This window comes from Vanrija albida (assembly GCF_041260175.1).
Source record: "Vanrija albida strain AlHP1 chromosome Unknown contig_2, whole genome shotgun sequence".
NCBI lineage: Eukaryota > Fungi > Basidiomycota > Tremellomycetes > Trichosporonales > Trichosporonaceae > Vanrija > Vanrija albida.
Genome location: NW_027191421.1, coordinates 1,990,188 through 2,004,664, shown reverse-complemented (window position 1 = coordinate 2,004,664; position 14,477 = coordinate 1,990,188). Strand labels below are relative to the sequence as shown.

At 64.6% G+C, this 14,477-nt stretch overlaps 5 protein-coding genes across 5 annotated transcripts; 2 read left to right on the top strand and 3 right to left on the bottom strand.

The window, feature by feature from the left end:
• Positions 1-1,671: 1,671 nt before the first annotated feature.
• Q8F55_002419 (uncharacterized protein) lies at positions 1,672-6,741 on the top strand (the record flags this gene model as incomplete). The annotated part of the gene is made up of 4 exons (XM_069351021.1): positions 1,672-1,779; positions 1,860-2,082; positions 2,149-6,065; positions 6,109-6,741. The coding sequence occupies 4 exons, from the start codon at positions 1,672-1,674 to the stop codon at positions 6,739-6,741; spliced, it is 4,881 nt and encodes a 1,626-aa protein (XP_069211407.1).
• Positions 6,742-7,321: 580 nt separating this feature from the next.
• Q8F55_002418 (uncharacterized protein) lies at positions 7,322-8,723 on the bottom strand (the record flags this gene model as incomplete). The annotated part of the gene is made up of 2 exons (XM_069351020.1): positions 7,322-7,433; positions 7,471-8,723. 2 exons carry the CDS (start codon positions 8,721-8,723, stop codon positions 7,322-7,324), a joined length of 1,365 nt encoding a protein of 454 aa, XP_069211406.1.
• A 207-nt stretch (positions 8,724-8,930) lies between these two features.
• Positions 8,931-10,319, bottom strand: Q8F55_002417 (uncharacterized protein; the record flags this gene model as incomplete). Its single annotated transcript, XM_069351019.1, has 1 exon — positions 8,931-10,319. The coding sequence occupies one exon, from the start codon at positions 10,317-10,319 to the stop codon at positions 8,931-8,933; it is 1,389 nt and encodes a 462-aa protein (XP_069211405.1).
• A 562-nt stretch (positions 10,320-10,881) lies between these two features.
• Q8F55_002416 (uncharacterized protein) lies at positions 10,882-12,985 on the top strand (the record flags this gene model as incomplete). Its single annotated transcript, XM_069351018.1, has 4 exons — positions 10,882-11,093; positions 11,139-11,321; positions 11,370-12,053; positions 12,103-12,985. The coding sequence occupies 4 exons, from the start codon at positions 10,882-10,884 to the stop codon at positions 12,983-12,985; spliced, it is 1,962 nt and encodes a 653-aa protein (XP_069211404.1).
• Positions 12,986-13,023: 38 nt separating this feature from the next.
• On the bottom strand, positions 13,024-14,152 carry Q8F55_002415 (uncharacterized protein; the record flags this gene model as incomplete). The annotated part of the gene is made up of 3 exons (XM_069351017.1): positions 13,024-13,473; positions 13,506-13,898; positions 13,952-14,152. The coding sequence occupies 3 exons, from the start codon at positions 14,150-14,152 to the stop codon at positions 13,024-13,026; spliced, it is 1,044 nt and encodes a 347-aa protein (XP_069211403.1).
• Positions 14,153-14,477: the final 325 nt, after the last annotated feature.

The window sequence follows — 14,477 nt, the reverse complement described above, 5'->3', positions numbered from 1 at the left end:
CTCGCTTGTCTTCGGATAGCCAAGTTACGCCTCGGGCCAGTCGGAACGTTGCCAGCGTGCCAAGAGGGAAGAAGGATATGAGGATGCGTGAGAGGCCTGTGGCAAGAGTCAAGAGTGAAGTGCCCTGGCAGTAGTGTCAGCAACTGTGGCGTGGCGTCGTGGCGTATGAGGCCGAGTAGCCCCGAGGCAGCTTACCTTGACGACTGCCAGTACACCAGGGATCAGAGGCAGTGCATCTCGACGAGTGGTCGCGTGAAACGAGCGCACGGTGTTGAGGGAGCCAGATCTGCTGCGAAACTCGGGCCGGTTGAGCAGCCCAACGCGGGATAGCTGTGTTGGCCATGTCGAATTGTGAGGGGATGCCACCCGTGGTGCGATCCGAGTATCCCATTGCGACTTGATGGGAGGTAATGGGGCCTTGGCACCGAAGTCGGGTTGCCAGTGACTATGTGCTGCGGTGGATAGCCATCGCGTGCTGCTGCTGCTGCTGCTGCTGCTGCTGCTGCTGTTGCCGCCGCTGCCGTCGTTGTTGTAGACAATGTGTCTAGTGGCAGCTGTCAGAGCTGGTGTGATGGGTCTGGACCGAGCGCCAATCTGGCGAGCGAGAATGGCGGCCGATGTTGAAGGGCGCGAGTTGAAGAGGGAAAGCCTGAGTGGAGAGGACAGGGCAGTGTGGTGAAGATGAAACATTGTCTAGTGTCGTCGGCGCCGAAGGACCATGATCGGGGCAGACAGACACGGACTGGGATGAAATCAAGGCGATGGCCGTCGGGGAGGGAGTAGGGAAGGCCAAGAAGCAGGGAAGGCAGCGAGGGCAGAGCGAGCGTGCAAGAGTTGGACTTGGAGAGGGGTGACGTGTTATTGACAATTGGTAGAGGGCGAGACAGCTAAGGTTGGGTGTGTATGCAATGTGTGTGTGCGTGTGAGTGAGTGCGAGAGGATGGGGGAGGGGAGGGGGAACCGAGTGGGGATCCGTTGTGGCCGAGGAGTCGAGCAGCAAAAGCAGCGAGCGAGTGCAATGGACAGCGAGTTCGACGAGCCAGCCTGCCTGCGAGCCTGCCGCGAGCGAGCCGAGGCGCCGAAGAGGACGCGTGAGTGCCGCCGATAGCGGGGCAACATGGCCGGCAGGCAAGCCGCAGAGATCTTCCGTTCTGCAACCATCACGTGAGTCAGGACATAACACGTGGAAACCATGCGACATGACCCTGAGTTCCCTCGCCCGCTCGCCCTTGCAGGCACGGAACAGGCGTGTTGATGCCGTTATTGACAAGTCTGCGCCAGTCGCGCCGCGGCCCACCCGGCCCACCCGCCGCTCCCCGCGTCCCGCCAGTTGTAATCTTGTTAATAGACGCGTCATGAAAATTGAATTCCACTCCAAATCATTTCACAAATCGACTAATCGGCCAGATCCAAAAGTCACAACCCACACACTCACTCGGATGCGGATTGACATCTCTGTCGCTCGCTCTGGCTATTCCTCGGCCACACATCACTACTACTACAACTCCTTCCTCCCCATAACCCACCCTTCTCTCTCTCTCCCTCTCACACACTCATTCACAACTCCCCTCTCCTCTACTCGCTCGTCGACAACTCTACTCCCCATCACTCTGCACTCCAAAATCTATCGCCAAGCGTCCTGGTAATGGCTGCGACCTAATCCCCATCAACATGCTCGGGCCAACTAGTACCGGCCCAAAACAAGACCTCTCCTTTGCAGACCAGCAAGAGTTACTCGCATTCATCGAAAAGAGAAACTGGTTCGAAGAAAAGCTAGAGGTAAGCGGCGACGGGCAAGCAGGCAGGACTGCACCCCAACGAGCGAGCGCACAAGCTCACACTCGCGTTTCATCACCCAGGCTCTCAAGTCGCTCGCGCCAGTCTACCCCTTTGTCCACCCCATACTCGTCCCAGAGCCCCACAGCGCAGCTGGTTATGTGCGTCAGGGCTCGGACGAGTCGCAGTGGCGGCTGCCAGACCGGGCGCAGCTCCACGCATGGGTCAATGAGAGAGACGCCCTCGAGGACGAGGTCAACCGCTTCGACGACGGCGACATGGAACGCATGAAGGAGAAGACCCGCCGTAAGCTGCAGTGTTGTTGTCGATCTGAGCGCATGCGCTGACAGGGATATTTTGCCACCCCCACAGAAATGACACGGGTGCCCCTCACACAGCCTTCCACCGACCTGGTCGAGGTTACGCTCGACCTGATCCTCCTAATCGATCAACTGCTCACGCACCTCCGCCAGAGAAGGGCGGTTCTCGACCTGGCTTCCCTCCGGCTGCAATGGGACGATATTCGGTTCGAAGTCACCCGAGAAAGCGAGAGCGTGAAAGGCGAGATTGAGCACGTCGTCTCAGAAGCCCAAGCATGGGTACCCGGCATGCCCCTACCGGACCGCCCAGAGCGTAGGAACAGTTACAGGAGCTATGGCTATCCTTCGCGCTACCGCAGTGGGCTCCCTGGCTCGACCTCCAATACGTCGTTACCAGAGACAGCCTCCGCACCCTCGACCCCACCGTCACCATCAAAGCAGTCGCTCCCACCATCGCCCACAAAGGCCACGCCGCCATCACCCCGGATACCGGGATCGCGATCACCACGTGTGCCCGGATCACCGACCAAGGGGAATACCCCGCGCCCGGGCCTCCACTTGTCCATCCTCCACTCTCAGATCGTCGGTCTCCAGACTCGCCAGCGCAACTTTCAATACAACCTCGTCAAGCGAAGCGGTGGCATCCTTGACCGCATGATCGACATGGCGGTCGGACCAGCCCGTCTGAAGAACCTTGGTGGCGTTGACGGACCCCTCAAGGAGGATCAGGATCCGAACCGCGGTATCGTTCCCGACGAGCTCATCGACCTGCAAGACGAAATCGAAAGGAAGGCCGAGGAGATGCACGACATTGTGCGCTGGTGCAGCGAGTTTGAGCTGCAGACCCGTCAGGCACATGAACACTACAACGCGTCGATGCGGTCACAAAAGGCTGCCACCGACTTCCTCGCTGAGATTGAGCTGGCATTGGCTACCCCCGCTTCCAGTCACCGCCATGCTGAGCTCGCAAAGCTGTACGCGGACGGTATCGCGTTGCTTCCATCGCCAATCGACGACAACTTCCCTCAGCCATCATACCCAGGATACGCCTCCAAGGATGAGCACAACACTGCCGTCGTCATGGCACTGGCCACTGCCCGCGAGAATAGCCAGGCCGATCTCGATCTGGGCGCCAAGGCGCTGGCGTTTTACGCATCACTCCTCAAGGCCAAGGACTCGCTCGTTGCCCAAAACTCCAGAGTTGAAGCATTGCGTCACCAGCTCACTGCTATCGTGGACCGTCTCGAGAGGGGATCAGACTCTGCGCCACGACCCTCACTGGTTGAGGTCGCGCAGGACGGCGGCGACCACGATGAATGGCTCGCCAATGTGCGCGACTGGATCGAATCTGGCGACCTGATCACCCGTGAAGCTACCGACATGCACGAAGCGACGACACTCGCCGTCTTGCAGTACCGCAAGGCACTGCTCGGTGCTCCCATGGCCGTCAAGCGCTTCCTCCCCGAAGGCGGTGTTCCTGACGACCTTGGGCCGATCGTCGACGACAACACAATGGATCTCGTCACCCTGGCGAGACGATGCGCCGAGTTGTCTAGAGCCGTCGGAACCGAATCCCAGGCCCTGCCGCTTGTCATTCGCGTTCGGCTTGACACTGCCACGCTTGCCGACGACGCCGAGACTTTCCACAACACTGTTATCCGCGCGGTCAAGGCTGTCGCTTGGTCTTCTCACCCGCCTACTGCTGTTCCCACCGATCTGAACGACCGGATGACAGCCTTTGCCGATCGCGCCGACGACGTGGAGAGTGATATCCAGAGTGTTCAGCAGCTGGTTGGCGCTTCCGCACCTACTGTCGCCCCATCGTTACTTGCAACGGCCAGTCGCAATCGCCAGCGACTCGTGGACGCCTATCGCGATCTCGCCTCGTTCACAAAGGTCGAGGAACAGAGCAAGACTGTCCAGGTGATCCAGACGGAGGCACAAGACTTGCTTGCGGCGATCGAACTCGCCCGGGGATCAATCGACAGCGGCACCATGGAAGCGAACGCCGAGAACGTCGCCCTCCTCAAGGCCAAGGTTTCAGGATGGGACAATGCACTTGTCAAGCGCGTCAAGTTTGTCTCCAGCAATCCGCCGTCTTCGAGCGATGAGTCGTCACGCGCTGGCGGACCGCCGACCCCACCTCTCACGCCGATTGGAACCGAGGTGGACTCCGGCATGCTGGCCCTACCAAACCTCGTGGCACTGGATCGGCGCGTGCGCAATGAGGTCAACCACCAGTCGGCTCGGGTCTCCGCGGCACTCTCCCAGCTCATCTCCACAGTCCGCGAAACCTCGGTCAAGAAGTGGGAGGAACCAGTGAACAGGGCGACGGAGGAGCTGGACGGCGTCACCGACAAGTTGGCGTCAGTGCTCAGTGGGCTCAGCAAGCATGTTGACAAGGTTAAGGCTGCTACCCTGCATGAGCGCGTCGAGCTTGCCATCGCGGCAAGGGCGATCGGTGCAGAAGCGCTACCGGCACCAGTCGCTGCAGTTCAAGCTCATGTTACTCGACTCCACAAGGTTCTTGGGGCGAGCAACACCTTCGATCTCGACACGCACCGCACTGCGGACATCTTTTCCACTGCAGATGTCTCACGAGAGGCTGGCCTCCAACGCGTTGCCGAAGCCGAGCAATGGCAACGTGATGCCGACAAGCTGGTATCAGATGCCCAAGCCGCAGTCTACGAAAATGCTCAGGCAAAGGCCCAGGCAGCGATCGAGAAGAAGGCAGCAAGTGCGGCCGCAAACCCCCGAAGTGTGGTCAAGACATTAGCCGCCAGATTGGAGGCGTTACAGCTAGATTCAATCGTCAAGCCGACGTCCTCTGCCCTTCGCACCACGCCAAAGCACCGCCGCTTGCCCAGCTCGGATATCGCCAAGCAAATCTCGTCCAGTCTTGAGTCGATTACCCAGGACGCGAATGCTCTGGCTTCCGATCCTGACAGACCCGCCGAAGTTGACAGCCTGCTGGAACGCCTCAAGCGCCAGGGTGCTCTTGTAAGCCAGCTGGATGGCTTGGCACTCGTTTCGGACGCTGCGGCGCACTGCGACAGAGCGTTCAGTCATCTTTTGGATGCTATCGACGACGGCCACGACACGCCTGCGGCCAAGATGGCCGAGCGCGAAGCAAGCATCACCGTGGATGCCCTTCGAAAGGCAGCCGAGCCGCACAAGGCGGATCCAAGAGTCACTGCCGAGGTAGACCGCGTCACGAGTGCGTGGAGAGAGCTGCGTAGCCTCGCCGAGGACGAGCCGTACGCCCCAAGCTCGGCTGCCACCTCGACTGTAGGCTCGGTGGCTGGCTCCGACATTGGGCACCAGCGGGCCCCGTCGAGCGCCTCGGCGAGATCGGATAGGACAGTGTCCTTACCAGTCCCATTAGTCCCCAAGCCGAAACCACGACCAAGCATCGAGACAACCCCCCGCAACAAGCCGGCAGCCCTGGCCGAGTCCCGCCGCAACCGCGCATCGTCGGTGGCCGAGCCACCGGTGCCTCCTATTCCAAAGGAGCTGGAGACCCCGAGTAAACTCAGACCCCGACCGCCGCCTGCACGCCCTCGCCCATCTCTGGACTCGGCTCCTCGGCCACCGCGCTCTCGCCCTTCGCTTGACTCCGCTTTGTTCTCGCCCCCGTTACCTCGCATCCGCAAGACTGCACCGCTGAATGCTGTGGCGTCCAGCTCAACACCCAAGCAGCCGGCTATTGTCAAGACGGTCCCCAAGCCGTTCAACCTGTCGCGCTCCAACTCGTTCACGCGTTCGTCGCGGTCGTCATCGTTTACCGACCTCGGTAGCGAGTTTGGTGTCTCGCCGGTGACGAAGCCTGCCAGCACATCGCGCTCAGTGAGGTCGCTGAGTAGTGTGGCGTCACGATCCAGCTTGGTGTCGAGCACATCGCATCGCTCGCTCCACCACTCTCGCAGCCGCTTAGATGTCGCTGTGAAGCGAGTGTTGAACACTCTGGATGTGAGTTGGCTGTCACGTCGAAAGTCCATTGCTAATCCCTCAGGTCGACGTCCCCGTGATTCCCGCCGGGCCCGAAACGCCGTCATCTGAAGACTGGAAGGATGAATCGGGCTGCTACTGGATCGGCACTGGCTCTCGCGCGCGGCTCTGCTTTTGCCGTATTCTACGCTCTCGGACGGTCATGGTTCGCGTCGGTGGTGGATGGGTCGAACTATCCCGCTACCTCCTCGACCATTTTGCTGACGCGTTAGGCGAGACACCTGAAGACGTTGGCAAGCTCAAGCACCAGCATCCGCCTCCTGGCACGTCGGAGTGGCAAACCGCACCGATTGCCATTACCTCGGCCACCCTCGCGGCTACTACTGCCCTGTCGGCCTCACTGTCCGCTTCACGAGGTCCTGACGGCTCACCACGAGCACCTGGGCGTGCCTCGTTACCCCTTCTCCCGGCCGATGGTTCACCGCATCACGCACCAGCCGTCGCCACACCAGAGCGCCGAGTTAGTGCTCCGCTCCCGTCTGGCGGCAGTCCTCCAAGCGCACCAGGACCTGGAAGTCCGCTTGTACCGCTGCAGTTTATCCGCAAAGCGAGCGAAAGCCCAAGTGTACGCGAAAAGGAGCGTGAGCGCATTCGGGCGCGCCCAAGCGTCCATCGTGCGACCAGTCTCGATCCGTAAGCGGGTCAAGGCTGCGGTGGCGGCAGTTGCGACGGCGACGGTCGCTGCAATGGTCACTACCCCGTACACTTCCACGTCGTTTGCTGCCTTGCAGGACAAGGCAGCGATGGCGGAGGAGACACCGCTACCACCTGCATTGGAAGAGTCGTCGGAAGCGCCAGCAAGCAGCGAGCCGTCAAACCCACCTGCACCCACCGAGCCTTGGAACCCACCTGCACCGATCGAGCCTCCGCAACCCTCCCCACCTCCAGCACCACCCCCGCCCCCAACCCCACCCCCACCCCCACCGCCAGCATCCCCACCCACATGCGCACCACCACTGCACTCCCCACCGACCTCACCGCCGCGACACGCGCGGCGCGCATACACGCCTCCACCAGGCCCACCACCTCCAAAGGCCAAGGTCCGTGTCAAGACCGAGGCCGCGGTCGTGTCCTCATTTTGGGTTTTTCTGTGTTTTGGATCCCAGCTTTAAGAGCCTACCCTTAGACTGCGCATAGCTTTGAGCATTGAACAATGTACGCCGTATGCACTATGTGCCTGTAGCAGCGGTGGGTGTCAAGAAATTCATAGCTACGGCTCAGTTGTCCTCGCCCAGCATGGACCAGGTGTAGAATGTCCCGACCGAGCGGTACGGTTTCCAGTGCTCTGTGAGCGCCTCCATCTCCTCTGGGAGGAGGTATACGTTGCCCCTGCGGGTCATCAGCAAGCGACGGGCGCAGAACACACTTTGCCTTCTTGCCCGCAAGGCGCGACTTGAGCGTGGCGATGGTCAGGCCGTCGGGGAGCGGGGCGGCGCGCGCGGCGTGCTCGGCGGCCCAGTGCTCCGGCGGGTGGAGGCATGCGTCGGGCACGTTCTTCGGCAGCGTGGGGTTCATGCTCGGGCTCGGCGTGACGGGCGGCGGGCCGGGCGTCGAGGGGAAGCTGGCCCCGGGGGTGGAGAGGAGCCCGCTCGGCGTCGACGTGAGCGTCGCGCTCATGAAGGACGAGGGCTCAGCCCCAGGCGTGAGGGGCACGACTAGCGTCGCGCTCGAGTCGGTCGGGGCGAGCGCGCGCGGCGTCTTGGTGGGCGTCTCTGGCTCGGACACCTGCGACGCCGACGCCGACGCCTTCTTCTTCGGCGTGCGCGCCGCCGGCGGGGGCAGCGCGCCGTGCGCCGCCAGAACCCAGCGCAGCAGGCCTTTCTGCACGCCCAAGTCGCCGACCGGCAGGATATTGGGCCGCGCAAGCGAGAAGATGAGGAACATGTCGACCGTCCACTGGCCTATGCCGCGGACCGCAATCAGCGCGGCGGCGACCTCCTCGTCGCTCCCGTTGAGGAGGAGGTCGTCTGACAGGCGGCCGGCGACGAAATCATTCGCCAGCCCGATCACGTACTCTGCCTTCCTGCCGCTGAACCCGACGCCACGGAGCGCCGGCACGTCGACCTGGGCGACCTGCTCGCGCGTGGGGAACTCCCCGTCCTCATCGTACCGGCCCGTGTTGGCATCCTCCCCGCAGAAGAGCTGCACGAAGCGCCGCGTGATGCTCCGCGCCGCCATCCACGAGACCTGCTGCCCGATGATGCTGGTCACGAGGGTGCGGAACGGGTCGATCGGCGGCGGCGGGGCCGGGCCCGCGGCGGTGTGCTGGAACGGACGGCAGGGCGTGCGCGCGAAGAGCGAGGAGAAGCGCGCGTCGACGGAGGTGAGGTGCGCCACAGCGTCGGGGAGGGAGAAGGGCGGAGGCGGGGTGTAGCTCGCCCGCCTGGGCGGGGGAGGGGGGGCGAGCTTGCGCTTCTTGCGTGGTGTGGTTTCGGCGCCGGGCTCGGGCTCGGACTTGGCCTTCTTGGGTGCGCGTTTCGGCGCGGGCGCGGGCTCGGGCTTGATCTCGAGAAACGGGTTGTCGACGCCGGCGACCGCCGCCGCGGCGCTCGCGCCCCGCGAGCGCGTGACGCGCACCGTTGCTGCTGCTGCTGCGACTACCTTTGCTTTTGGCGGCATTGCGTGGATTGGTCAGAGGGAGAGGAGGAGTGCGATGGAGACTGGCAGGCCTCACTCGCTTCAGTTGCTTTCAATGTGCGGCAGTTGGCAGATGGCGAAACGAGGGCAGTTGAGTCACCTTTTCCGGGGCTCCACCGGCTACGAGGCCGATGTCGATCGGCCGCCGGCGCTCTTTGCGGCCAGTCTATCCATGTACATGTCTATGTTCTAAGCAATCCCCCACACCGACCCACTCGCCTTCCACTTGGCAAGCAGGGCAAGCACCGCGCCGACGAGCACGACGCAGCCGCTAAACGCGCCGGCGTACTCGTACCCCGCCCGGCCGGGGTAGTTTGCGATGAGCGCACCGTTGATCGGCGGCCCGGTGAGCGCAAACACAGCGACGACGGCCCACATGGCGCCGATGCGCCGGCCAATCTCCTGCGGCACCGAGATCTGGCCCACGCACGCTGCGATAATGGAGATGACCATGCCAGCCGAGAAACCGTGCAGGACGCCGAAGGCGATGAGCTGGGGCGTCGAGTTGAGCGGGATCCAGAAGGCGAGGAGCATGAGCCCGTTGACGGCGCCGGCGACGATGAGCACGTTGAACCTGCCCCAGTAGTCGCCGACGGTCGCGAACAGCCGGCCGACGGTCGAGCCGGCGTTGATGAAGGCGAGGCAGTAGAAGGCAATGTCGGCGTTGGCTCCGACGCGCAGCGCGTTGGGCGTGATGAAGAAGAAGGGCGTGAACATGCCCCAGAACATGAAGGACGCCGCGAGCGTGAGCAGCATGAAGCGGGCCTCCTTGAACGGCGTGAGGAGCTGCGAGAGGGGCGCCGGCGGCTTGCGCGGCAGGCGGGTGCGCACGAGCGCACAGGCTACGGCGAGCAGCCCGAGTGCGATGAACGCTGTCGCGCGGAGTGCCCAGGCAAACCCGATCTGGAGGAACATGCGGTGCAGGGCGATGGGCCACAGCGTGCCGCCCAGCCCCGAGCCGCACACTGCCACGCTCATGGCCAGCGCACGGCGGCGCGCAAACCACTGCCCCGGGGCAGCGATGCACGGGTGGAAGACGAGCGAGCTGCCGATGCCGAAGAGCACGCCGTGGGCGAGCGCGAACTGGTAGTACGTGTGGCACACTGGCATTAGCAGGTCACACGGGGGGGAAGACTTACGTGAAGTGAGCATGAGGCTGGTTACGAGGCAGAGCGAGCCCGGGATGATGAGGACGTGGGCGCCGTGCGCGTCGAACACGCGCCCGATGAAGAGGCCGCCGAAGAAGAGGAGGAACTGCTGGATGCCGCCGATCCAGCTGATAGTCGAGGGCGTGTACCCCGCCAGCTGGTTCTGCTCGTAGTATGCCTCGAAGACGCCGAACGAGTTGGCGAGGCCAAACTGCACAAACACGGCGAGGAAGCACCCCGCGACGCTCATCCAGGCTTGCACGCCGCCGTCGGGGGGCGGCGGGGGCGAGTCGAGCTTCTCGGAGACGGGCGCGTCGTCGGTCGCTGTCGCGGAGGGGGAGGCGGGCCGCGTGTCGGCCTCCTTGCGCGCCAGGTCAGTGGCGGTGGCCGCTGGGGAGGGGGTCGTGGCGGGGGTCGGTGTGGCTGACATTTTGAGGGGGAGAGGGGGGGGGGGGTGCTGGTCGACAGTCACCACCCCACCCACGCTATCTTATACACCCTCCCGCGACCCCTCCCGCGACGCCTACCGCGACGTCGTCTGAAGAAAATGTCGCCGGAGTGTCGCCGGAGACGAGCTTGACCCGGCCTCAAGCCGACAGACTCATCCGCTATCGTCGGTTGTGCCACTGGTCAGTCACCAGGGCGCACAACTTTGATCGGCCGATCGGCCGACCCACCGGCCGGCCGGCCGAGCCGCCGAGCTATCAGATATGCGCTTCGGCGCGGAGCAGTTGCGCGTCGCCCGCATTGCTCGACCGAGCCAGCCGAGCCCGCTCCGGGGTCTGCATGCTGACTAGTCAGCAAAAATGGAGCAAAATGAGTGAATTGTGTTGCCGACTTGTTGCAGTTGTCGCATCTCCCACTTGGCCACTTGGCGATAATCGGCCCGCCGCCGACTCGGTTTGTTGTTGCCGCCGCCGCCGCTGCCGCCTCCACCCAAAATGTCGCCTGGCCCCACCACCCCACTCACAATCGCACCCTCACCCTCACCCATGCCCTCGTCCCCGCCCACCCCGCCATCACCAGAGCCCAAGGGCGGCGCCGGCGCTGGCGCCCGCAGCCGCAAGCGCCGCGCCGTCCACACGTGCAACCGCTGCGTCCGCCTCAAGCTCAAGTGCAACCACGAGCAGCCGTGCAGCGCGTGCGCGAAGAGCAACGGCGCCGAGCCGTGCGTGTACCGCGCGACGTCGCCCTCTGCACCAACGTAAGCCCCGCTAGCCAACTCATGACTCCCTAGCTGACGCCGCAGCTCCCCCCGGCACGAGAGCGACGCCGAGGACGCCCCACGCCCACCCAAGCGCCATCGCGCCGTGCTCGTCTGCGCGCGCTGCAAGCGCCTCAAGCTCAAGTGCGACCAGGCGACGCCGTGTGCGTCGTGTGTCCGCGGGCGCGTGGGCCACGACTGCGCGTACAACTCGTGGCCCGAGCAGCCGTACGTAGCGCCCCTCCATTCGGCAGTTAGTAAATTGATATCCTCCAGCGCGATATCTGGCCCGGGCAGTGACCCGAGCCACGCGAGCGCCGAGCTCGTGCCCGACGCTTCCGTGTCGAGCGCGGGCGTGAACGGCTCGATGATCGACACGCGGCTCGCGCAGATCGAGAAGCGGCTCGAGAGGCTCGCGACGCTGACGCCGGCGCCGGTGCGTGCCGCGCCGTCCGCCGCGACGTTTGACGAGCTCGTCGGCCAGTTCCCCGCCGCGGACGAGTGCCGCCGCCTCGTCGACACGTTCCTCCAGTTCGACGTCATGTTCCGCATCGTGATTGCGCAGCACTTTAGCGACCAGGCCGAGGGCGTCATTCGCCGACTGCCCCACGTGCAGCCCGCCGAGGCGCCGTTCCTCGCCATGATGGCGGCCGCGATCGTTATCGGCACGCAGGCGGTGCCGGAGGACGACTCGCCAGATTACAGGCTGCTCTTGAGTCGGCTGATCACGTTCTGCGAGGACAATGAGCTGTTCACGCTCGACTATGTCAACGCCACGCTGCTGGTGACGAGTACCAACATGTTTGGCAAGACGGCGTCGCCGTCGTCGTGTTTCCTCGCGACGATGAAGGCGTACGGCGCGGCGCTGCTCGTGCGCATCCACCAGGACCAGCCGGGCGAGACGCTCTTCCAGCGTGAGCGGCGGCGGCGGATCTGGTGGCAGATTAAAATGGGGCGACAGTGGGTATAGTCGGATCACGGAAAGCTGTGGTAGCGCTGACGCCCCCAGGTTCCTCTCGACTCGGATGAAGATCACGCTCGATCCCGAGCTGCACGACGTCCCGGCCCCGCTCGTGGTCAGCGACCGCGCGCTCATGTCGGCGACGCCCGAGCTAGAAGTCGGCATGCCAGAGTGGGCGTATGTCGACAACAAGATCACGCTCACGACGGCCTTCCTGATCCCCAAGGCGGCCATTCTCGCGCAGCACGACCGCCCACCACTCGACCGCATCATGGAGTGCCAGCGCCTGCTGGACAACTACACTGCGCAGATCCCGTCCTACCTCGTGCTGTCGTTCACGCCGACGCCCAGCCCCGACCTCCCGCCGTGGATGTACATGCAGTCGTGTGTCGTCGCCGTCGGGCTCGCAGAGTCGACGTGCCTGCTTTACCAGCCCTTCTTCGGCACCGACATCCACAGCATTGTGCTCCCGCCCGCCGTCGAGGCGGCGCACAAGCTCATCGCGGCCGCCAAGGCCATGTCGACGTTTCTGCTGTTCACGTGGGTCGACAACCTCGCGACGTCGCTGTGGACCGGGAGCGCAAAGGTGTTCACCGGCGCCATGGTCATGGCGTACGCGCTGCTGTCTGAGCCGAACAACTCGGATGCCGCCGCGCAGATGGCCTCGCTCGACACTGCGATGGGCGTCCTGCGCGCAATGTGCACAAAGGCCGGCACGTCGCCGTCTACGCGCAAGGCCATTACTACGCTCGAGGGGCTGCGCACCGCCATCCGCAAGAACAAGCCGCCCGAGACGCCAAACGTCATGGACCCGTACTCTGGCGAGGAGATGACGCTGCCGAGTGCCGTGCCGCTGGATTTGCTGAGCGACTTTGTCGAGTGGGAGTCGCTGTTCAAGGACTTGTTCAACGGGCAGCTCCCGGGGATGTAGACGCGGCGTTGTATCTTGTATCTATGCATATCTAGAGTCTAGCTTTGGGCAGCCGGCGCCGGCGCAAACACCTCGCGGGGCACCGACGCGAGCGTGTCCTCGAGAGTCTCCCTAACGGGGCGGTACGTGAAGCCCAGCACGCGCTCAGCCTTGGACCCGTCCACGACGTAGCTCTTGGCGGGGAGCGCAGCCGCGAACGCGGGGTCGGGGTTGGCCTGCACGACGTTGTCGAACGCCCCACCAGCGGCGAGCGCGACGTCGTTGAGCGACAGGATGCCGTTGGACGCGATGAAGCGCTCGCCCCCCGCCTCGGGCGTCGTCAAAGCCGCGACGACGACGTGCCCGACATCGCGCGCATCGACAATGTGCCACGGCGCGACGTCGCCCAGCTGGCTCTCGGAAATCCCCCCAGCGACGAGTGGCGCGAGCCCGAGCCCGAGGCCCACCGACGCCCCGCTCAGCGCGTACTGCAGCTCGGGGGCCATGATCTGTCGTCAGCGGCGCCAACGCCCACACCCACCATGCTCGGGAGGACCGACACGCCGTCCCAGCTAGCGCCGGCCGCCGCGGCCCAGAACGCGCGCTCGGCAAGCACCTTGCTCGCATTGTACTTGTGAATCCCCTCGGCCCCTGCCCCGAGCTCGGCGCACACGCGCACGCTCTCGTCGTTCCAGTCGGCCTCGGCATACGCCGCGCCCTGGGTGAAATCCGCCCCGAGGGCGCCCACGCTCGAGACCTGCACCCAGCGCTTGAGGGCCCCTCCGTGCGCCGCGACGGACTCGGCTAGGCCGGTGACGCCGCCCACGGCCGGGCCGGTCACGAGCTCGGGCGCGCCGGCGTTGGTCACGTCCACGGGCGAGGCGACGTGCACGATGCCGTCGACGCCGGGGACGGCGGCGTCGTATGCCCCGGGCTGGGGTGTCAGCCTCGTCCGGCCGGGGGAGGGGAGCCGCGGGGGGCACTCACCAGCGCCATGTCCGCCACTATCACCGCCTCGAGGCGCGCGGCGTGCTCCTTGAACAGGGCGTCGACGAACGCGGCCTTGGACTCCGAGCGCACGGTGTACCGCACGGAAAAGCCGCGCTCCAGGAGCGCGCGGATGACGTACAGCGCGAGGAAGCCGCTGCCGCCTGTGACGAGGACGCGGCCGGACGTGATTGCTGGCATGGTGGGGGGGGGGGGGGGGGTAGCTGGGACAGGCTGAGTGCCACTGAGCCCGTGCTTTAAACGGTTTACACAGGCCCTCGACGGCAGGTGCGTCATCACGCCGCCGGCACCCCGCCGGCACCCCGCCCAGGCGGCAAGCACGTACGCTGGCTTGCTAAGGCTTGGTCATGCGGGCAGCGCGTGCAAACTGCGCTCGCCATAGCGGGGCGCGCTCCGCCAGCGACGCGGTCTGCGGGCAGCGACGCAAGGGTGGAGATAAGCCTCGGGCACCGCTCGGTGCCACATGGCCGGCGGGCAGGCGAGGCGGGCGGGGCCGTCCCCGACC